Here is a 24404-nt window from a genome sequence, read left to right on the forward strand (position 1 = left end):
AAGACAATCATCGGATCAATGGTAGCAGGGTGGCGCCTAAAGCAATCAGTTTCCATAACAACAGAACCTCTGCTTTAGTTTTTGCCCCAAGAAAAGTGATCTAACTGCATAATGTTTCCCTGAGGTAAGAAACCCCTAAAAAAATGCTGTTTTAGGAAACTAATTATATCAAAATCTATTTACAAACAACCAAATATACTTCTTTATATATTTGTGTACATGCTCATAGGTTTTAATTTAAACTTGTAAAAATAATATTAGTCTTGGCAGTAGCTGGCACCACATCCAATGTGGATTTTGTTCCTGACAAGAGTGCTTCGCCACCAGGTCAAAGGTCAGTCCCTCATCTCCTCCTCATTTTACTGAACAATAGGTTGCCTTCAGTCATTAAATTAAATGGACACTGCAATAACCCAAAAAATTCTGGTTTGTTGTTTGAGGTTAACACCACGCCACAGAGGGATAAACATGCGACCTATCCAGAGTGTTCCCCACCTTTCCTCCTATCACCGCTGGGATAGACTCCGATCAGAAAAAGATCATTTTCCATGATAAAAACATGATATAGGATTAAAATAATAATAATAATAATGACTTGGCTGGGGGGGGGGGGTTCTCACTTTTTATATATTTATTTTTATTTTTAGTCATTGTGAACAAAATAGATACATATATAAATATTCTTTTATATACAAATGGCACAAAAATGCAGACAGCAGAATAAAAATCACAAAGACACCACATGCCATTAATCTGACAAGTTAATAAACACTTAAGGGATGGATTTAGGCTTTAAACCTGGTTGAAAAGCTCAAAGCATTCCAGCCATTATCTCTGATCCTATTCTGTATGTGTTCTGTATACTGTGTCTGTTTTGAAAACGTAACACAGCAGCAAGCTTAAAGTGAAAAGATAAATAGATGAAAACGGAAAAATGGAGGCCATGGCCAAAGGAACTGTACACATCCAGGGTTAGGGTTGCTTTGGTGATTACTCAGCAAAAAACCCCAAAACAAAACAGTATATAAGTTATAAAATATATGGGAATGGATGGAGATATGTGATGTTCACCACTCCATATTCACCAGGTGCAAATCAGCGAAGAGTGATCTTCTTGTCTGGAACTGGCACCTAAAAAGACAGAAACATACGAATGAAGGGGTTAAATTATTATTTTAAATAAAGATGTTCCGAATTGCTTGTGTCCAATCCCGCTCTATCTATAAAACTCTGGACGTTAAAGTCAATATGAGACTGGAGAGTATAAAAAGCTTCCTCAGATGACAAAATGGAAGGTTTTCACCTTGTTTTGTGTCCACTTGTGAAGAAAAATAGTCCTGAAGTTTTACAGGTGTTTAGTTAACATTAAAAAGCAGAAACCACCCAAACACTGCATCCAATGCTTGCCCCTTTCAAGATAACTTGAGCATATGTAGAGCCATTCCCTCCTATATAGTTAGATGTCTATGAGGTTGAGTGTTTTTTTTAATGTCACATCCCAAACTAATCCTCAAATTTCAAATGGGATTTGAATGCTATGATACCCACTGATGTGCTAAATTCAATCTCAGCCCTGCACATCACCACTAAGTTGGCAGTTCTGATATTTTACGATTGATTACAAAACAAGCCGACAGCGCCTGCGAGGTCAGACAGCGCCACGGTCTAAAGTGAAGTTTCTTAGAAATTAAAGGTAAATCATCCTCCTGGACAAACAAAGTCAACACTCAAACGTTCGCTAAACGTTCACATGACGACATCAAAGAGAATATTTATGTCCCTCAAGTTGCAAATATAGTTCAGCCTTCTGAATCTGATGGAAAAAATTAAAGCTGTGCTGCAACTGTGTGGTCCCCGGACCACTAAACAGTGGGTTGCGAGACAGCAGCTCTCCAGGCCTGAGTTACGGCGTACAAATCATGACCAGAACAGGCAGAACACCGAGACCACACATGTTCCTCGGCTGCTTTTGTTTGAAAAACCTGCAGACCACCACCAAGCAGACATTTTGGTAATGGTAAGACCAGGAAACCACAACTTCAAACTTAAAAAACCCCGAAACAACCTAAGTTATTTTCAAGCCAGTACTTAAAAGACCCAACTCAGTCACTGCAGATCCTACTGGCTCTGATGATATGATCACCGTGCTCAGCTGAAGCTAGTATCAAGTTTAAAAACTCATATCCTCTTGAGGCTTCTAAATTGAAATTCCCTTCTTGTGTTACCACAGTTCAGACAGTGACAAAATGAATTTCTCCTTTACTAAGGAGGCTGTGACTTTGGAAGACATCCAAGTGATTCACCCAGCGGAGACTGCTCAGACTACATTTGCACACCTCACCTCTTATGTTAGTTTCACCCAATGCAATTTTGCCCTAAAAAGAAAAAAAAGACTGTGGATTTCATCTTTCACTGCATGAATTTATTTGATAATAAGAGTTCCTTTCAGGAGGTGATGAAAAGACGAGCCTATTATGGGAGCGATTTCTGCGTGCAACAGTTGCAGAGAGCTACTTAGTGGCATCGTTTCTTTTGTTTACCTGCAGTACAGACACAGACTTCTTTCCAAATCTCACACCGGCCATTAGCAACCAAGGTTTTCTGTTATAAATTTGAAGCATCAAGCTCATGTTCGGAGGCACATTTTTGAAAAATCTGAATGTATGAGGAGGCCATTATGCAGAGCAACTTCATAAGGTGCCACCTGATGCTGTTGGTTACAATGTACCCATTTCACTCTTTGAGGCAAAGTTGTAATTGTGCATTAATTTACTGCTCATTACATAATAATTCCCCTTGTAAAAAAAATCAATAATAAAAGAAAAAAAGCACATTAGAGAGAGAGAGAGCTGGTAGTGTCTCTGATCTGTCTGTAAAATGATGGCTCTGCTGTTGCTCTGGGACTGAACTGCTTGGATTTATTGAAATCCTGATAAATAAAATGTATCTTCCCCTGCGCAGAGGTTAGATTTGAACACGTTGTCAGATGCGATTTCAAAGTCAGAGTGGAACCATTATCCCCAAATGCCAGAAAAAAAACAAAAACCTATGAGTTAGTGCAAACATAGTGAAGAGGCTCGGCTGCCTGCTGTAACTAAGAATGTAGATATAGAAGCCTCGGCGCTTCCTCATGCATGATATTTTTTTCTCTCCGATAAAAGATTTTTAAACTTAACCTTCAGACTATCAGTAACCCTGGACTATTGCAAATACTTCGCGACCTTACAGAAGCACAGACTCATCAGAAGTACTTGTTGAATTTATCCAGGGTCATCAAAGGGAAGAGCAACACAGCAGCACCCAGACTATTATGATATTGCTTAGCTTTGCTGCCCTTGGTGGTCTGGCAAAGGGGAGGAAACACTGATGAATGTAGCTGTAAATGCCCAAACATCATTTAAAAAGAAAAGTGTGTGTGAGTGCCACAGGGGAGCAATCAGTCTCTTACTTTCTACAGCCATTTCTTGGTATGTTTCCTCCTCCGAGGTCTGCTCTCAGTGGACTTGCTGCTGCTGCTGCTGCAGGAGAAAGACATCAGAAATATTGATGTTTTCAACTCTGATAGACAAAACACTCATTACTCACTGTGTTACTTACTGACTTAATTACTGATCTTTCATAGTATGGAAGATTCTCAGGGTCTCTAAGAGAAGAAACAAACCACAGACACATTTAGAAGTCAGCTGTGGCATAACTAATAATCTTGGATCTAGTGTTTAATAGAAAGATGAGGTTTTCAGTAAAGGACCTGCATTGACACTGCTGATGTTCTAGAAATGTGAGCTCCACGGGCTGTTCTTGGGAAGAAATCTTCAGCTGAGAAAATAAAAAAGAAGAAGCTGAAACTCTACATGAAGGTAAACACTGAATCTAAACAGAAAATATTTCTCCAATACTGGCTTCACTTCATTGGATTCCCATTAAATCTGGAATCAAATTTAAACTCTTTCTCAAGGTCTTGAATAATATCGCTATCATATCTTGAAGACCTCATCATACCATATCAACCCCAACAGAACACTTCACTCTCACACTGCTGGCTTACTTAAGGTTTCTAGGGTATTTAAAGTAGAATGGGACGCAGAGCCTTCAGCTTTCAGGCCACTCTGTAGAACCAGTTTGGAGGCAGGAGACAAACACCCTCTCTATTTTTAATATTAAGCTTAAAACTTTCCTTTTTGATAAACCTTATAGTTTGGGCTGGATCAGGTGATCCTTAACCCTCCCTTAGTTATGTTGCAATAGGTCTAATCAGCTGGGGCTTCCCATGATTCAGTTTTTCTTTGTCACTCACCTTTTTTGACTATTATACACTGCTCTGCATATCATCATTACTTGTTTTTAATCTCTGACTCTCTGCTACATGGTCACACAACCGATCACAGCAGATGGCTAACCCTCCCTGAGCCTGGTTTGGCAGAGGTTTCTTTCTGTTAAAAGGGATTTTTTCCCTCCCACTGTCACCAATTGTTTGCTCACAGGGGGTCGTCTGAATGTTGGGGTTTTCTTGCTAATATTGTCGGGTCTTTTTCTAACAATAAAGTGCTTTGAGGTGACTGTTGTTGTAGTGTTACATAAATACAATTGATGTGAACAGAACTTGATTCACCTGCAGAGTGGCGTTGCGTTCGAGGGTAGGAAGGCACTTGAATTCCTCACCCGAACAGTAACCAGAGCATCGGCGAACCACCACACAATGAGGTATGTAGTTGTTCTCCACCGACTGGGGGTACTCATCGTACACATACACCAGCTGGTCCATGACCTGACACGAGCACTTTGCCATCACCTCAGACAACTGAATTACTACATAAGAGGTTGGATCTTAATCTTTAAGTCATTTGCAGCAGGTAGGAGAGCCTTTTCAGTGGGCCATGATAAAGGGCATCACTCTTACCTGTATTGGGACCCCCTTCATCTGATATCTGCAAATAATAAAAATAATTCAATTTGTTTGTTTTGTTTTTTTAAAAAGAGCCAAACATTGTTGGAGATAATACAGGACCAGCAAATAGCCAGGAGCCTAGAAGTTGGTAGATCAATACAGACACTGATAACACCTATAATAATACCTATACCATCTATCTATCTATCTATGAATGTCAGTATGTAGCCCCTCTGAATTGTGTTAAATGAAAACATCTTGGGGGGGGGGGAACCAGGCATGGTGGAAATGGTTTTCATTGCAGCTACGGAGCACCCTCTGGTGTAAAAATAAAACTAGTGCAGGCACATTGATGAGATAATAAAAAAGGATGACGCAATATGGTGTGAGGAGCGCACTGCTGTGCGGCTGAAAAGCGGCAGGGGAAAAAAAGCTGTAAAATGAGCCAGCAAACAACAGCAGTGCTTCTGATTTCTCAATTGGTTTATTATCACGCGGTCAAAAAGCCTTGAAAACATGCAAAGAATAACAGTGAAGAATAGCTGCTGAGAATAGCTGAGCATTCTCTCATGGGACTGTTACACACTAACCACAGCCAAAGTAAAAGCGATGCTGAAAAAGTGAAAAGTAAAATGTGACACAGCATGAATTTTCTGAAGTTCTCACAGCCCGGCCTGCAGACTCAGGACTGGCAAAGTTCCCGATTTTTTTGAACCACAAATTGGGGCGTGCACAGTTGATCTTGGCTCTCTTCTGCCTTTTGAATGTAAGAGATCTCTTTCTCTTTTTTAAAATTCTCTCTTGGCCTCATAACCCTGCGAACACGGATGGGAACGGAGGCTTCCTAATCTCACACACAGACACTGCTTCTATAGCTCAGGCAGTATAAAAGAGCATAATTTAACGAGTTGGCTTCTGCCAAGAGTTGTTAAATGTGCCGCAGCATCCACCAGTTGGACCAGCTGCATACAACAGCTGTATTCAGCCATGACGTGCTGTGAACAACACAGTGCATTGATTAGGTTTGTAATTTATGAGGAAAGGAAGGGGGGCAGATTCATAAATGGCCTCCGGTCAGACTAAATCTGTGACCCATAGTGGAAATTCATAATAATGGTACTAACCAGTGGTTCTGTCTCACGCAGTCTGCATAGCACAAAGGAGATCTTCGTTAGTCTGATGCAATATTTTTGAAGGTGACTCTAAAGTCTTCTTCAACTCACATATCCCAGAAGCTTTTGGGAATGGATACTAAAACTATTCTGCAGTGTGTTAAAAAAAACCAACAAACCCTACACCTTATCATTGTAACCGATACTCGTTGTACGCTTAGCGCCCTGCTGGGTGATACTAAATGTGCCCGTGTGGCCTCGGGTATGAAGCTGCACACCAAGAAGAAGCGCCCAAGGGAAAATCACGCAGAAAATGTCACGATCTCCCTCATAACAGCCAGGAAACATGCAAATCGCATGCAAAATTACAGCTTGTGAGCGCGGTTTCAGCCACATTACAGCCTCTAGCTGAGCTCTGGGGCCCGTTAAATCTCTGTGTGCATGAGCAACACACATCTGACGCTATAGTTACGTCTACACAGATTATTGGTAACCCACTATGAATGCAGATAGCGCATTCACTGTGGGGGTACAGCTGTTTTATGCTGTCACGCGTGGAATCAAGTGAAAAGTCGGGGAAAAGGACAAGGCTAATTCTTTTTAACTTCACTAAACTCCAGCCAGAGAGATTCAGTCTTAAGTTTAGCCCGCTTTAACTTTGATAAGTAATGCAGTGATGGGTCTTAAACCCTTACCTTAAAAGGAAAATGAAAAGAAAAAAAAAGAGAAAATCCAATTGGTGGTGGAGTTACCTGCGCAGGTACCCGCTGAAGGACCAGCAGAAGCAGCAGGATTCCGAGGAAAGTTTGCATGCTGCTGCTGCCGGGAATGAATTCCTGCTATCCCCTAGTCGGCCAGAAAGAAATGAAAATGTTGAAGGGAGAGCGGAGAAGCGGCTGGAGCTTTTATAACGAGCACAGTCCCGCTGGGCGAGGAAGGCTGCGATGAAAAGCGCGCGCCAGCATGGCTGAATGTATACTATATACGCTTACCATTAACCGGTGACTGTTGCAGAAAAGAATTCAAGGGAAGTGGTGATGTAAAATCAGTCCGTCCTGTCGCTCACGTACACCAACACCAGTCCCTGGGGAAATGATCCTAATGAAGCCTCGTGACTGTCTAAACCTGAGCTTAACGTTTCAGAAGTCAGTCGAATACATTTATACAAGTTTCCAACCTTCTCTCATTTCTTTATATTTTGTTCCAAACTTTTTTCTCCATTCTGGCTGCTTTTTCACTCGTTTTCAGTCCAGTTCTTGCACCTGACCATTTTCAGTGGAAAGTTTTGGTTGTTTGTTAAACCACTTAACGCTGACCTGTGAATCATTAAACCATAAAAAATAAAAAAAACAACTTGATAAAGAACCAGCTTTAAATTGTATCCTTAGGCTCTTTCGTATTTATTGTATAAATATTTCTAGTTTCTTTTAGAAATCCATTAATTCTCTTTCGCTTATCCTTTGCTTTCATAATTAAATAACATATGCTTGTGTATTTTGATGTAGGCTGTCGCAGGGCTAGAGGCGGGGTGCACCTAAATTGCATAAACTCCGTTTCTGTTTTATATTTTTCATTGTATGTTTGCACATGTTTTAATAAAATCACTGCATCCATTACCTTTTTGAGGAGCAACATCTAAACAAATGAGGGGTGACTCAACTTTTGCATAGTATTGTACATACAAAAATAATAATCATCTTATGCAATTTATCAGCCTACATCAGAACACACAAGCATATTTTATTTAATTATGAAAGCAAATAAAAGTCAGTGAAGTGTCATCTGTAAATTATGATAAATTCTTCAGATATCCCAAAGCTGTTTCAGCTGCTGACCACAACAAATATTGAAGTTAATCACCCAGAGTTCATAGCATCATATAAGCAGCGCTTTATATGCTGTGTTTAATAAAATAAAATAAAAATACATGTCAGAATCAGAAACTTTATTGTCATTGTCACGAGAACAACGAAATTAAGAATGGTCCCCGATCACAGCATGTGCTGTGTCAACAGATTTTTTTTATGTTACTAGGCAGCCATCAATAACAACAAAGGAATACACTCAGTCATGTCAGCGGTTCAATGAAATTTACAGATTTCAATGAAAATCTACAGAAGTTCAAACCTTGCTTCAGAATGAGGAAGGAAAGTGAATGAGTCAGTTGCTGATGCCAGACTGGTTCTGGTGAGTATTTGAAAAACTGATGATATTTTTTTGATTTTCCCACACAACCAAATCTAGGGTTTACAGAGAATGAGGCGAAAATAAAAAAAAATACAGCATTTGTTTTCTGAGTGAAAGGTCTTGTCGAGGTCTGAGAGGAATTAACAGTGTTTGAGCTGTTAGAAAGCTAACAGTAACTCAAATAACCACTTCTTGCCATCTGCATACAAGGAGAAGAGCATATCTGAATGCACAGCACGTTGAGCTTTGAAGCAGACGAGCTACAGCAGCAGAAGACCAATACAAGCTAAGAACAGGAAAGGCTCAACAAAATTAGGCCAAAAAAGCCTGGGCATTGATTGCGTGATCCGTTTCTGCTGCAACATTTTGATGGCAACAACTGAATAATGCAGTTATGCAATTTACTTTGAGTGACAACTACAATGACGTCTGCAGAGAACAAATCTGTTAATAGATTTTTCACATTACATATATTTTAAACCAAGAACTCAGACTTGATGCTGCCTTGTGTAGTGGATTAAATGCTCAATGAAAATAAATTCATGTCAGTTTCATTTATATAGCGCCAAAGTACAACAGTTATATTAGTTTTACAATAGTTTTTATTTCAATGTTCCAGATTTCTGGAACATTGAAATACAAACTGGATGGATTTCCAAGCATGACATTCCTGTGATTTGATGTTAAAGAGCTAAAATAAAGAGATCTAATGCTTTATTCAGGCTCGATTACAATACTGAAATACTAACTGGCACAGCACAGGGAGCACAAGGTGCATCTCTACTGATGTGGCTCCACTTCTGGATCTGGTTGTTAGTTTGAGAAGTTTATGGCTCCCAAACATTGTTTTTGCACTCGGGACCTTCGAGTGTTGCGTGTTTAGTCTCGGCACGCATGCAGCAGACCTCAGGTTATCAGAACTGATGTGACAGGAATGAGCAGAATGTCTCAGAGCTACCCTTTCGCCACGTGTATGTGCACTCATGTGTGGCTGTTATCAGGACGTCTACTTTAGCTGATATATAAATGTCTCGTTTTACTTTACACAACACCTGCTCTCTTGCAGTTTGCTGATCCTCCTACTTACAGTTGACGTTGATTTCCTGATTACACGCATGTCCGCAAGTGCTGCGAGCTAGCCAAATCACACTTCTTGTTCTCGGATTCTGCAGGGCATGGCCTTACATTTATAAGGCGGGCTCAGATGTGCTTTCACAGCCACTGTGATTTATGGGATACTTAGTCTGGTGCGTTCTGAAAAATAGCCTCTGTGGAGGCGATACCAAAGACGGAGGATGTGTTCCCTCTCACCACAAAACTGATGTTGGTCTTGTTTGGTGCTCTTCAGAGAAAAATTACATTCAAATCTTAAATCTTAAATGAACAATGATAATCTTGTTATTTTAAAAAGAAAGCAAATATAGTGTACTCACCAAGCCTAGCACAGGCCTACAATGCAAGTTCCAACTTCATATATTTGTGGATTCTTCAAGGCAGCTTTGCACGACTTCTTATTTGTCTCTTATACCAAGTCCTTTTGAAGCCCTTCAATTCATCCACTGTATGAAATAGGCTGTTTTAGTGTAGTTTCCCTTCCTTACCTTTTAAACCAACTTTCTTTTGACTGGCTGCCTCTTACAAACAGAAGGTTTGAATGGCTTCCATGCTGACAGCCACAGCTCTATGGCTAAAATGACTGCATAAGGGCTGTCTGATCTCATTAACGTCAAAGATTTTGAGTATAGAAAAAAGTGAAGCCTGAGCTTTTGGCTCACATTACTTGCACATATGGTGAATTCATATGGTTAAAATTATAAAAAGTCATAACCGATCCTTTTTGATCAAATAAAGATTTTGTGTAATGACCGCTTATTGCAATCTAAAAGGAAGGGCTGAACCAATATCTGGGGAGTCCCCTTTCCAAGTTCCCACCTAGGCTTCCAAATCAGATAGACAAGAGGTCAGACAGAGAGACGGACAGCTGCTGTTTCCTGTCTCTGGGAACCACGCTGATACTCCAGTCCCACTTCTATTCAGGGGAACGTGGGGTTTCCCTCAGCTGCAGCAGAGGGAGCAGGTGGGACAGCGCTGCTCTGTATGTGCAGATGTGGGCAAGTCTGTTTTTAGTTGATGTTCAGTAAAGGATCATTCATGTACGATCAAACTTCTGCCTGTGCCTGAGCATTCACCAAAGCTTTCACTTTACACTCCAAATTGAAATGACGGCTTACTGCCGTCACTAAAGAAAATGAAAAAGAAACAAATGCACACCTTCGTTTCATCTGCATCACTCAGTGTTTATTCCTGTCACTGAAATCCAAACATTTGATTTCCCACAATTTTGTTTGCCAGTCTTGATATACAGGTGCATTGTGGGTAAATGCTACTGGTTCCCAAGCCGTCAGACAGAGCAGCACTGAGTGATTAATGTGACCCAAAAGGCCAAACAGATGTGACTCGGTTCCAGGACATGCAGGCAATTAACAGTGTGTCGGGGCAGGGCTGAATAAGAACATAACCTACACCGTCATCTAAACACAGTGCAGCACGAGTGCAGAGGCAGTGGATATAACTCAATTTCTTCATTTTTCTTTTTTAATCCCAGAACTACACAAACATCCTCCTGTCAGTCTGGATATTTATTTATAAAACATTACAGTTACCACTTTTCATGGGAGAAAAATCACTGAAAGCATGTTTGACTGTGTATTTCCACAGGGTTTGAGGACTACAGAACAACACGATAAAACACCACACACACACACAAATCTTCTCAGTTACTCAGCCTGATTACACTTCATCAATATTGCGTACGTGTGGGCAAACACTTTGCATCACGCTGACCCACTAAATAGAAGCAGGAAGCGTAGCTTGTGACCAAAATAAATGACTTACACAGCAGCATTTTCTGTAAGTCTGCTGACAAATCAATGACTAAGTTTACCTTGGTAGTGACTAGAAACTTTTCAGTGGATTGTGCGACTCACTTTAAGTGCAAAAACAGTACAGGAAAATAAAAAACAAAACAAAAAAACCAACCAAAAAAAAAATAAAACAGGAGGTGTGGATCAGAGTGAGAGAAGTACATACAGATTTAGCATCTCGCTAAATGAGGCTTTAACAGAAGACGCAGCTTCGTGGAGCTCAGACAATATTCCAGATTTAATAGAGCGAGAATTCATGTGCAAAAATATTCCAAATGCTGAAAAATCCAAACATCTGCTCTTTTCTTTTGATATTCTTTCCAAAACTCTGCTTGCCTGATCAAACAGTCAAAATAAAAACACATACAATAACTGTAAGGTTGATGACCTGACATTAAAAACACGTTGAGCTGTTTGTGTCGTTAAGAGTGAACTTCAAGTGTTGTGATGTTATGTTACAGATTACTGAAATGTTGGAATTAATATATTCTACTTCTCTGTAGAGAAGGCTCTCTTCATCAGTGGAGGAGGGGTCTTTCCTGCTTCATACAAAGACTCGGGAGGAGGGGAGCTCAAGCAGCACCAGTCTGGGATTCGCCCCATCTGGTTGTAGTAGTCCCGTGACACAGACCTGCTGCCTAGGATGTCCTGAAGGGCTCCAAAGATGGCACCTGGTGAGGAGTTTACAAATGTTACAAGAGGAGCCACAAACTTTTTTTTCTTCTTACTTAAAAGTAGAAAAATGCTGGCAGTGTGTTTTATCAGAAGTGATGATTGTGATGGATTTTTTAATCCACAAGCCTTCACTTCAGCATGAATATTCAATTTAATTTCATATCTGACCTCCAAGCCACGCAGTGCAGTTGGGCTTTGCAGGGGGAGAATGAATACGGAAGCTCTTGCTGGCCAGCACGTTACTGTATTTGGGTTTCTCCACCAGGAGGCGAATCTCTGCCAGCAGGCGGTGCAGGAAGCCGGGCAGCATGGCGGTGCCTCCGATCACCACCAGGTTCTCAGAGAGCACTTTACGGGTGTCGATGGGGCACTAAAACAAACACAAACAGATATTTTGGGAAAAAAAACAAAAAAAAACAAACAAAAAAAAAACAAAAAACAAAAAAAAACAACAACGGTGGAAAACATCTGTTCTTCACTATCCGACTGCTGCTATGGGGAAAAAGAGGCAGGAGGTGGGAGTCATCCCAGCATTACAGAAGGATTCTGGTAAAATGGGCTAAAACAACATGATACATAACAGGGACTGTGACGTTATTGTGAGTGGTCTCAGGGGAGCTGCAATACATCAGAACATTATGAGCAGTTCACTATTGTGTAACATCCGACTTAAACGTTTACATCATTACAGTAAAAGTGTGAAGTTGTGTGAAGTCGGCTGTTTGGGTTTATGAGTTTAAATAGGCTGTTCTGGACTGACTGGATCCCTGTAGTGAAGAGCAACAATGCTTTTAGTTGCATTGAATGGTTGCATCACAGCAGCCAAACAAAGTCAAACTGCACAGCCCGTTTAACTGCTGGATAATGTGCAGAACGACGCTGCGGGGGTTGCTAACTTCCTCCAGCCAGAGATGCTAAAGGTTCAGTAAAGGAGAGCAAGGAACAAACTGAAATCCACCACTAGGAAAGATCAATGAAGCAAAAATCAAAGGAATTATGAAGCCTGCATTATAGTACATAACACACTGAGCTGAAGCACACCAAATAGTGTGAACAAACGTTGTAGAATCGACGGGCGGGACTGTATGCATTAGATTAGGCTGACAGAGATCACTCCCACCTTCACTATTCCCAATCTAACAGAAGTTCTATCAAAATCTGGTCATGTTGGTCACGGGTGGTGCTAATACTCAGTTTAACTCAATTTTAAACTATATCAAATGAGTTACTAGTAATAACAAGAGCACGCAGAGTGCAACTCCCCCAAACTTTGATGTCTGATAATGCCTCTATCACAACATACTTTTAAAACTTTTATAAAAGCTTGCTTTTTGTAACCACATGCTGATGTATGACCTCTGCCTGACAACCTCGAGTAACAACCTAAAATGGTATTTTTTATGATTTTTACCCAAATGATTCAAAAAGCTGTAAACACTTGAGATTTCAAAATGCTCCATGCTGTTTGACCTTGCCCTAACACTGAAGGTCAAGGTCAAACGCTCAGCCAAACTAGGTACTCATGTTCCCCAAGTAAGAAGGAGAGTGAGAATGGCATCATGCTATGATACAGAGCTGACAGTGATGGTACAGGGGTCTGGAATTAAATGGGATTTGCTAACAGGCTCAGAATCAGTAAATGCCTGGACAAACTGCGATGCTCCTCGTATTTAGGAAAAATTCAATCTGAGAGAGCTGACAGAACCTTCCTCTTATAAAAACAAAGCTAGCAGGGGCAAGCAAACACATTTTAAGTTGCCCCGTGTTTACAGTCAGTGCACTCCAGTCATGGCTCATAGAGCAGGATCTTTAAAAGTGTTGGCTCACTTTAATGTGTTTAATGCAAATGCATCCAAATCCAAAACATTAGATGTAATAAGGCAGCGTTGTGTAAGTAGTGACACCGGCAACCTCTGGAAAGCTTATCAACGCCTTTTTTCCCCTTTTGTTTTACAGGAGCAGTGCAGCAAGTATGAGTATTTTGCTTTGGTGGGAGTTTCCAGTGCGGATGGGTTTTACAAAACAAAAAATGCCACCGTTTCCACTTCAAGTCAATTATCACTAGAAAAATATACATTTCCTGCGAAAATGCTGTGTGGATGCCTTAACGCTGAAGATGTCTGCTGAAAAAAGCTGAAAAAGTTGGAAAAAAAAAAACAAAAAACGTTGCCCTGAGCAGGATTCGAACCTGGCCCTTCTGGTCTCAAGGCAGCTACTCATCTCACTGCGCCAAACTCTCTCACACAAAGAAGAGGTGGAGAGACTGATAATTCTGCTGAAATGAGCAGAAGCTGCAGAGAATTGTGGTGATAAGAGGTGAAAAGGCTAAAACTTTGCAGAAAAGAGTTGAAAAAGCAGAATTTCTGCTGAAAAGAGGTTTTTTTTCTGAAAACAGCTGAGATTTGTGCTAAAAAGAGGTGAAAAGGCTGAAAATTTTGCTGAAAAGAGTTGAAAAAGCAGAATTTCTGCTGAAAAGAGTTAAAAAAGTTTAACTGTTAACCGAAAGAAATGTTGCCATAAGCGGGATTTGAACCCGGGCCTCCCAGTCTGAGAACGGAAGCTCATCTCACTGAGCTAAAACACAGCTCAACCCGGCATGCAAAATCAGTGACCACATTGATAATGTGTTCCATTCAGGATTTAGAAGAAATACTAAGATTTGGCACAAATACTGTTTTAGCACAAACACTGATGTAAATGGTAAATGGTAAATGGCCTGCATTTGTATAGCGCTTTTCTAATCCATAGGACCCCAAAGCGCTTTACACTACATTCAGTCATTCACCCATTCACACACACATTCACACACTGGCGATGGCAAGCTACATTGTAGCCACAGCTGCCCTGGGGCGCACTGACAGAGGCGAGTAGTGGCTCAAGAACCTTTATTGTGCAATTATACTGTGATTTGGAAGAAATACTATGTTTTAGCACAAATACTATGATTTACCAGTAATACTATGTTTTGGTACAAATACTAAACTTTGTCACAAATACTATAATTGAGTACAAGTACTATAAGATTACAGAAATACTATGATTTAGCAGAAATGCAATATTTTTGCACAAATACCATGATTTGGCACAAATGCTATGATTTAGCAGAAATACTATGATTGGGTACAGATACTATGATTTGGCAATAATACTGCGTTTTAACAACAACTACTGAGATTTGATTGAAATACTATGATTTAGAAGAAATACTATGACTCCATACAAATACGATGCTTTGGCACAAATACTATGATTTGGCACAAGTACTATCATTTAGTACAAATACTATGATTGGGCAGAAGTTCTATGTTTCAGTACAAATACTATGATTTGGCAGGAATACTCTGATTTAGCAGAAATACTATCTTTTGGCAGAAATTCCTGCTAAAAGGTACTATTTCTGCTTTTTAGCAGAAATACTGTAATTTGGCATAAATACTATAATTTGGGATAAATACTATGATTTGGCACATATAATATATTCAGCACATATACTATAACATAACAGAAATTCCTCCACTTAGTAGTAATACTATAACATAACGGAAATATTATGATTTGGCCCCAAAACCATGATTTTGCACAAATACCATTATTTTAGCAAAAATACTATGATTTAGCAGAAATACTATGATGTAGCAGAAGTACTGTGCTTTAGCAGAAATACTATGATTGAGGAGCAGTGTTGGTCAAGTTACTTGAAAAAAGTAATCTGTAACTAATTACTGATTACTTCCCCCAAAAAGTAATCCCGTTACTTTACTGATTACTTATTTTCAAAGTAATTAATTACATAGTTACTTTTTAAAAACACGATTTACAACCTGAAGAGGTGATAAAGCGATAGATCTTTCAGCCCAATTCTACTTTTTCTACATAATCCATCATACAAAATGTAATCAAATGGAAAAGTCTCTTTTTTTAACTTGCTTTATCAGTTTTAATATTTTAACTTTATGCATCAAGCAAAAATTTAATTATATGCAACATTCTCTGACTTGAATAAATTAGTTTAACATTTAAACCTATTTTCTGCACATTCCAGCACATAAAATAAAATATTTTTTGTGTTTACACTCAGTCTTTCAAATAAATGCAAGTAAAACACAGCAGAAAATAAATAAAGTCAAAGACTCAGCGGTCCTGTTGCTCTATTTTCACCTGTAAAGCAGGACTGCGGTAGGCGGAGGTTTACCCTGGTGCAGGTGTGCCGCGGTCAGTGGAAGAATCCGCGAGTTTCTCTGTGAATTTCCCATTACGTCGTAGCGCACTCGGTGCTTGCTCGGAAGTTTAGGGGTTTTTTCACTGTAAAAAGAAGTTTTCTTCCCACGCACGATGGACGCTAATGTTTTTGTCACTTTTTATGGAATCAAAATCAAAGTAAGGTCAGTACTTCCACGCTTTAAACGCTGCACGCTCATACTCTCTCCCACAATCGATATGTGATCCATTGTTGATCTGCACACAGCTGTTGTCACTAACGGCGCACTCGCTTACGTCACTGTCGTGAGACATTCTCGCAAAAAAAAAATCACGGTTTTAGTAACGCAGTAACGCAGCGTTCCTACGGGAAAGTAACGGTAATCTAATTACCGTTTTTGCAATAGTAATCCCTTACTTTACTAGTTACTTGAAAAAGTAATCAGATTACAGTAACTGACATTCAGGATTCCCCTTGAACAAATGGCCATAATTTCCTAACCGTAGAGGCTAGAACGGTCATTCAGGTATTGTTTTGTTCAGAAGAGATGGGGGAATCTTCAGGTCTTCATAATTCAGAGATAAAATATAAATTATTAAAGATATATGACTTGTAATACACTGTAACTGAGTAGAGGCGAACCAAAAACTGCCTTGACTTGCTCTCAAACAACCTTTGGTAACTCTAAATCTATATGGAGCATCAAAATCATTCTTTCACCGTAAGAAACAGCAGGCTTTGGTGAATAGTCATGGAAATTTTCAGGGATCTGTGGAAATCCATCAAAAAGATATGACAAGAGAAAAAAAGTGCCTCATTTCCAGAGTTTGAAATCTGAAGAAATCTGAGCGGGGGACAAATTTCCTACCCTCAAACAAGTCTAACTCATCTCAGAACGGTAATAGGTGAGAAAAAAATTCTTGAATTGTGAGCATCAGGAGTGTCTGAAGATATATCGGGACAAGCCTTAAGTCTTGCTTAAAGCATCCACACAATTATCATTTTTAAAACACGTCTGTAGTCATCAAGTTGGAACAGCATTAGTTTCTGTTCTCCAGTAAGTGACAAACGGCTGCCACGGGTTGTTAGAGGACTGCACTAAACACACTTAAAGAAAACCTGTTCACGAATGGTAGACAAGGGAAAGTGATACAGGACAAAACAAGCATGACATGACTTTCACCAAGTTCACTGGGGAAAAGATTTCAGTGCTGGACAATGTGAGTACTTGTGTGCAAAGAGTATTTGGAGCTGTGTTTACACCTACAGGCCAGTGGTTCTTGTTACTAAACAGGGAATCAAGGAAGCCTTTTAGGTGAAAAGGGAAAGACCATCTCTGAACCGAGGAGGGCGCCTAGGGTACATTATTCAATATCTTACAATGCTGTGATTACAGTCACTCCCCAACTCTCCAAGAGTGAATGGCACTCTTGGAGACTGATCAGTGGTTATGACAATTTGCATATTGACGATCATGAAACTGAGCTCATTGATAGTGGTGCTGGTTTCACTCATTATGCAAATATACTGTTTATAAAGTTGGAGAAACCTGCAGACAGCTGAGACTGAAGGAGTCACTTGGATGAGTGAAAAACTGCTTCCCCTAGAGATGGAAATCACCAGACAGCTGACGATACAACATTAACACAATACTTCACCCGTGATAATATATTGCCGCAATTTTTAACATTTCGCAATAAGCTGAGTAATTCAGTGACACCATCATCTTTTTCAACTGCAAATTATTTCCTCCACGTTTAACTTCCCAGTATCCGTTTTATCCAATAAGATAATGTTAGCTCACTTAGGTTATGTCTTGCTGCATAATGCGACTGTAAAGCACACCAACACAGAGTAAAACCTGCCATAAATGTTGCCATAAGACAGAGTAGGTTTGCTATTCGTCTACAATTGAAAGGGGTCAAGTTGGCAATTACATGCAATCTGTTTCTGATAATACACCAATTACATCTGTTGCTGCCTACATACGCAGAAATCACATTTAACAGCAGTTCACTTTTAAAATATAAATTTTTCCTTAGTAACCTTTGTGCTCTTCAGGAATAACAAGAATGCAACCAGCTGAAAGCCAGCTGAGTTGAGTTGAGTTCCCTCGAGATGTGGTCACTGATAAAGACTTAGTGAGAACTGTAAAATAGATTTGTGATGTAAAGTGGTTGTGAGTGTGCGACACTGTCAAGTTTACAAAACCATGTAGTCACCACAAGTTGTGGGGGGGAAAAAAAAAATGTAGTAAAATCTGGAAGCAACCACCAATTCATTTATTTATTTTTAAATGCAAGGGGTTTTAGTGTGTGACTGAGCCATTAGCTTGTTCTGAATTTTAGGTGGTAAATGTGTCCAGTGTTGGATGTTTTGTTCAGTAGAGGGAATTTAATGCGAGTTAGCTGTCTTGTTTGTAGTATTCCCAGAGTATTTTAATTTATTAAATAAAATGTCTACATTCTGACCCTCTGTATCGATACAATATCACCACACAAAATATCACGACACTGTGCTGTATTGATTTTCCCCCAACCCCGAGTTTATCCAACTGAGAACACTATGTCCAAAATCCCAAAAGGTTGATTCTGTTCATCTGGATGAAGCGTTTTCAATGGGAGAAACGTTTCGTCACTCATCCAAATGACTTCTTCAGTCTCACCTGACTGCAAGTTTCCCCAAACTTATAAACACTACATTTGCAAAATGACTGAAACCAGCACCACTAACAATGGGCTGGGAGGTCAGTTCCTTGATCATTAATATGCAAATTGTCATGACCATTGATCAACAACCACTGATCAAAGACCATTGATCAATGTTCATGAGTACCATTTCCAGACAGATGGGCAACGGTTGCAATCACAGCATTCTAAGATGGTGAAAGATGGACCCTTAGGCCTCCTCCTCGATTCACAGATGGTCTTTCCCTTTTAATGTAAATGGCCTCCTTGACTCCACGCTCAAACCAGCGTTCCTCCCTGTCCAGGATGGATGTTTTTCAGTAGAGGCTACGTCCAGAAACAACTTTCAAAGATTGCCTTACCTGGATGATTGATCATGCATCAAAACATGTGGAGTGAAAGCTTTTCTTAAAACGACTAGCCCAAGCTAGTATGATCTCTGCTGTTAGTGGTCCTCATGACCACAATAGCTTGCCAATGTCTCAAAAGTAGCCAAAAACCATATAACATATATTTATACCAAGGTATAAATAGTACTTTCAGTAAGTATCAGCACAGATAACATATTAACGATACACATTACTATGACTAAATGAGAAACTTGTCTTTACCTTAACCAGAGTATCGAGTATCAGAGTGGCCACACTCTTCTCCTCGTTGTCCTGTTCAAACAGAATCTCCATCACTGAGTCCCTGGAAAAAAGGAGAAAATGGCTTTATGATAATTATAACAGCAAGCTGAGGGTGATTACACAGTCATTTTAATTATAAGAACACGTGGAAATACCTGAAGCTGTATAACGTTACAGGAAAATAGAAGGCTCTCTCTGTCCAACTCTTTCTTTAAGCAGACTATGACAGCATACCTGATGGATCCTTTGATATGCAGGATTTTCTCTCCATCAAGCGGGTAATCGACATCTGGAGGAGGGGCGGGCCGCTATGAACACATTTAAAAGTGTTTCATTAAAAAGTGCAGCATTTGTCATTTACTCAGCACAAATGTTTGGGCAGTTGTGGTAAGCAGCATACAAAGAGCTGACTTACCTCTGCTGTGCCATCCAAGTTAAATTTGGCTTCTTGGATTTTGAGGCCTCTTTGCAGGTCACTGACAAAGCAAGTTCTCACTGCAGGAAACAAAACAGCACTGGCGGTCACATAACCAAACTTGTAGACAAGAATGTTTGCGACCAAGCATAAGGAGTTGAAGTATTTTCCTTTCACTCCTTCCATAACTGTGGTTTTTGTTCATGACTTACAATGAATTAAAAAGACATAAAGACCCAAATAAGCCTAAATGAAACATTTATTACATAGCTGACAACCCCATTTTGCAGCACAGTCTCAGTAAATTATACTTTTGCATCATTATAAAAATAAGTGGATGGGTGTTTCGCCTATTCTTAATCGTTCATTGTTCCAGAAAAAAGCCACACAAAAGGCAAAGGAATTTTTTACTTGTAAAAAAATTTAAAGACACACTTTTGTCTATCAACAAAAAGGCTGTAGCCTCCACATCCTAGAAACACAGACAGGTCTCAAACTGTTCTCAGAGTAAAAACAAGGAATTCTGTTGATTAGAAAATGTAGGTCAACCTCGCTGCAAGAATATTCCAGGGGATGAAGGATGGACAGACAGATTTGTTTGTGTATAGACTGTCCATGGTGCTCAAGGATGGCATAAATAAGGAATGTCAGTCAAACTTACCCTTGATGTCTTCCACTGTTTCTTCTGGGATAGTCCCTGGTTAAGAGATTAAAAATGGAATATAAGAAATGAACATTCAGTTCCTTGAATTTACTTATGCATCAATCAGCCAATTTTCCTATTTCTCTTTCCCGTTTGATTTATGATGCTGAATCAGCACTTAGAGAAGCCGATACTGCAGCAGAGGACAAGTGTGACTGCTGGGTCTGAAACGAATCCAGCTATGAAAAACTTCAGGAAAAGCCACCACTGCTGAAACAGAGACTTTTTTGGTGTTTGGCACTACTATCATTACACAGTTTTGGGGAAATACAGTTTCAAAGTCAGTGGTAGAGAGTTAATTACAGAGATCTTAGTGGCTTTGTGCTCACTGCAGAGATGTTTTATGACCCATCTAGACAGACACCCTGTTGTCTTTTTAAATTTTTATATATATATATATATATATATATATATATATATATATATATATATATATATATATATATATATATATATATATATTTTTTTTTTTTTTTTTTTTTTTTTTTTTTTTCCCCCTCTCATTCTGCTGCAGCTGTAGATCTCACAGCTCAACTCAATATACTCAGTCTGGTTCCCTCCATCAAGAAAAAGTGTGGAGAGAATCTCTAAAATAGACTGTATGCATAATGCATAATTCACAAACTGAAAAAGCGATTCACTCAAATGTCACACAGAAACAAGTTCTTCCTATGAATAGTAAATGCTACATAATGGGTCACAGCCATTAAATTCTTCTATTCTTGGCACTGTAAAAACCAATCAGCAGTCCATAACAGAGTTATGCCTTCACAAGTGTCCCCATTTAAAAGAAGAGGACAGACGGTATGTGCTGACTTTCTGTATTTACCAATGGCGGCTTGTACGCTCTGCCCTGTGGTTGTGTCTGTGTCCACGGTGCACTGTTCCACGAGAAAGCTGTCTAACTCCCTACAATAAACAAACACATGCATTTTATGCAACGAAACAAGAGATTGAAATGATTCAATTCAACAGTCAGAGATTTTCAATCATGATGCAGGAAAGAGAGACTCAGATGGATTATTTTCTCAGTTAAATGTGTACAAATCACTACACTGATGCTGTTAGAACCTTTAGTACTTACTTATGGATGCCTTTTCCTCCCAGAGGCAAAGCTTCCCAGGCTGGCAAAATAGGAGTACACTCACAAACCTGATTTCCAGAGTTAAGATCAGCATCATAAATGTCCTAGACCTGAAGCTAACAGTACAATAATGCCTGCCAAATATTAAATTTGTGTAAGATGCATCAATTAAAACATATAGCATGTATATAGCAGACCATATTGTTCACTGTTCTAGAGACCACGCTCATGATGGGAAAAGGATACGGGCAGCACCAGCGTCTCTGTGTAACCACAGTCCATCACAAGTGCAGAGTTGATGCCTAAAGTCATGATGGCCATGAGGTGACTGGGAGCAAATAGCACAGATGGCACCTAGAAAATGAAATCATTCATGGAGTAAAACTTTAGAAATTCCTCTACTAACTAAAATTTCCTTGTTAACATAATCATTTTGTTTATCAGTTATTAGATTGTTCTAGTTTATTATAAAGTTTAGGTGGAAATCATGTAAAATTTGAATAACAGGTTGTTAAAGTGTTGAACATGATATGTAGATTAGGCTACTATCTATTACCCATCTGACAATGCAATTGCCACTGATAACAGTCATTTATGAGTCAGGCATCTAATTACACTGACTATTATTTCCTATTATCCATTACATAGAGCATACTCAATGATGCCATGACTTTCATACACAACCTTGAGCATGAACTACAAAAAACAAACAAACAAACAAACAAAACTTAAATATGAGGCACCCATAGGCAAAATAATTTGTCTGCATCAAGTAACAGTAGTTATCATAATAAATGCATTAGTTACCTCTTCTAAATCAGGTCAAATTAATTAAATATAAGGAGGGATTTACACAAGAGCTAATTTTAAGTGGATTACACTGTGATCATCAAGTGTGGTTTTAGCTCAGCTGCAGGAGGAGAGAAGAAGCGCAGCAGTTCAGGGAACTAGGGCAGGTAGAATGACGGGGACACCTGCTGTTCTCTGCTAATCAACTTTTGTGCACTCGTGTGCCAAGAACTTGATGACACACATCACAACCTCAAAGCTTATGCTTCCATGACAGCTGTGCACCAAACTGAGAAAAGAAATCTTTCCTGACTTGTTGTTTAGAGTTGATGGTGCTCTGTCGTGTTGGGTTTTTGTTTTTTGTGCACAGAGTTGCAAACAGATACTTTATATTAACTGGTCTGATCCCAGCACGTGTCTCTGCTTTCGTACCTCAAACTGTTTGAAGAAAACCTTTGTGAGTGTCTCCCTGAAGTGGGATGGGCAGAGGATGGACTCGATGATGACCACTCTTCTGTCGCGAGGGTTCACCAGAAGGTGCCTAATGAGGCAAATGGGAAAACAAACTCTGATGTGATGTAGCCGCAAGAAAAAAAGAACTTCAATAACCTAGTCATTTATTGGAGAAGAATCTCACCTGAAGTACAGTATGTGGATAAACTCTTTGAGAATGACATAAAGCTCTTCTGTATTGATGTTGTACTGAACCACTTTGACTGCCTGAATATGAGAAATCAAATACCAAATATTTTTGTTTATTCCATTTCCACAAATAATTCTACATAATTCCACTGCAGAACACGGCAGACTCACCTGCTGCTGTCCCGGTTTGCGGATCTCGCTCGGAATTATGAACCTGGGCCCCGTTTCCCCTGCAAAGCCACATCTGTGAGAAAAGGAAGCTGTCAGCTAGCATAATAGGAGATGCTGAAAATATAAATATTTATATAATAATCATTACCAGTAACTGTTTTAAATACTATAATTTTAGTTCCCTCAAACTTTATGAAAACCAAAAACGTATTTCTAAAAGACACAGTCATTTAATAAAAAGGGCAAAAGCACCACAGTTTAGTTGTAAATAAAACAACAGTGCATATTTGTGTTGGATGTTCTGTGGCAGTAACTGCAAACAAAGACGACAGTATTTGAGAAGATAATAACAGTCCTCTTGATCTTCACATGACTTAATGTCTGTTTGCCTTCCAGCAAAATATAACAAAAATGACACTGAAATGCTTTCAGTAAATAAAGATCCATTTGCTCACTATAAATACCCGTTAATATACAACACATGTGAGGACTGTGACTGTGAAGTTACAGAGGCAACGTTTAGATTGTTTAGACATATGCAGAGGAGGGATGGTGGACAAAGGATGTTGATAATGGAGCTGCCAGGGAAGATGTAGTGAAGGAGGACACGCAGAGAGTTGGTGTGACAGCGATAGGCAGTCCTAGAAATAGGGTATGAGAGACGGCAGGTGATCTGCTTTGGCGAGCTCTAAAAGAAGCAGCCGAAAGAAGAATGTTTAAGGTCTAATGAGAGAGCTTTTAAAATTATTAAATTAGCATTGATAGCACTTGGCATTAACTTAAAAAAAATGCTAGCTGAATGCTGACAGTTACTTAACCTAGCCTAGCATTGGCTACGTGGCTAACAAGCTAGCCCACATCAGCATTCACTACCAAAACTGTAGTAGGTTTTTTGGGGTCAAATTTAACGATGTGTTAGACTTTAAGTCTTCAGTTCCCTAAAATAAACCTATAGTTAAGAGGCGGGCGAGTTATTTCAGAAAACAAAGATGCATTTTAGCATATTTTGCTAGCTGAGTGGCTCTATTAGCAGGGCGGGCTAACGGTTAATACTCACTTTGTGTATGCTGCTCCTAAGTCAATAACAATCGCAGTCTTCTCTCCTCCGCTTCCGAGCCCATCAAATAATGGCATTTTAAAAGCTGCGTCGGCTTTGGACGAAAACTGTACGTATAATTAGCGCCAGCAGCCTCAAATTAGCATCCCACTACAGGTCTGTTGTCTTCCTGTTGGACTGGGCGGGGCCTTCAGAAAGTAGTGACATCACGCGAGGAGGGTGCCTGATTAAAATGCGCTTAAC

At 39.5% G+C, this 24404-nt stretch overlaps 2 protein-coding genes across 5 annotated transcripts; both read right to left on the minus strand.

The window, feature by feature from the left end:
• Window positions 1–635: 635 nt before the first annotated feature.
• On the minus strand, window positions 636–7193 carry LOC146557565 (vascular endothelial growth factor A-A-like). Of its 4 annotated transcripts, none has more exons than XM_085247940.1 (8): window positions 6990–7193; window positions 6750–6843; window positions 4898–4925; window positions 4610–4806; window positions 3749–3816; window positions 3602–3643; window positions 3449–3515; window positions 636–1131 (listed from the first exon to the last, which is right to left on the minus strand). In XM_085247940.1, exons 2-7 carry the CDS (start codon window positions 6807–6809, stop codon window positions 3452–3454), a joined length of 459 nt encoding a protein of 152 aa, XP_085104066.1. In that variant the 5' UTR covers window positions 6810–6843; window positions 6990–7193; the 3' UTR covers window positions 636–1131; window positions 3449–3451. The 4 variants fall into 4 exon arrangements, with proteins under 4 accessions (XP_085104066.1, XP_085104065.1, XP_085104068.1 ...); XM_085247939.1 differs by having other exon boundaries at window positions 3449–3518; XM_085247942.1 differs by having other exon boundaries at window positions 3598–3643.
• Window positions 7194–10802: 3609 nt separating this feature from the next.
• actr10 (actin related protein 10) lies at window positions 10803–24370 on the minus strand. The gene is made up of 13 exons (XM_085246815.1): window positions 24162–24370; window positions 23105–23177; window positions 22929–23011; window positions 22724–22832; window positions 21749–21856; window positions 21503–21570; window positions 21248–21327; window positions 20377–20412; window positions 19716–19795; window positions 19535–19608; window positions 19280–19361; window positions 11952–12153; window positions 10803–11779 (listed from the first exon to the last, which is right to left on the minus strand). The coding sequence occupies exons 1-13, from the start codon at window positions 24236–24238 to the stop codon at window positions 11598–11600; spliced, it is 1254 nt and encodes a 417-aa protein (XP_085102941.1). The 5' UTR covers window positions 24239–24370; the 3' UTR covers window positions 10803–11597.
• Between the last annotated feature and the right edge of the window lie 34 nt (window positions 24371–24404).

The sequence above is a fragment of the Mchenga conophoros genome, linkage group LG15 (assembly GCF_057382185.1).
Source record: "Mchenga conophoros isolate Kocher_MC1m ecotype Shallow Benthic linkage group LG15, M_conophoros_male_GT1.1, whole genome shotgun sequence".
NCBI lineage: Eukaryota > Metazoa > Chordata > Actinopteri > Cichliformes > Cichlidae > Mchenga > Mchenga conophoros.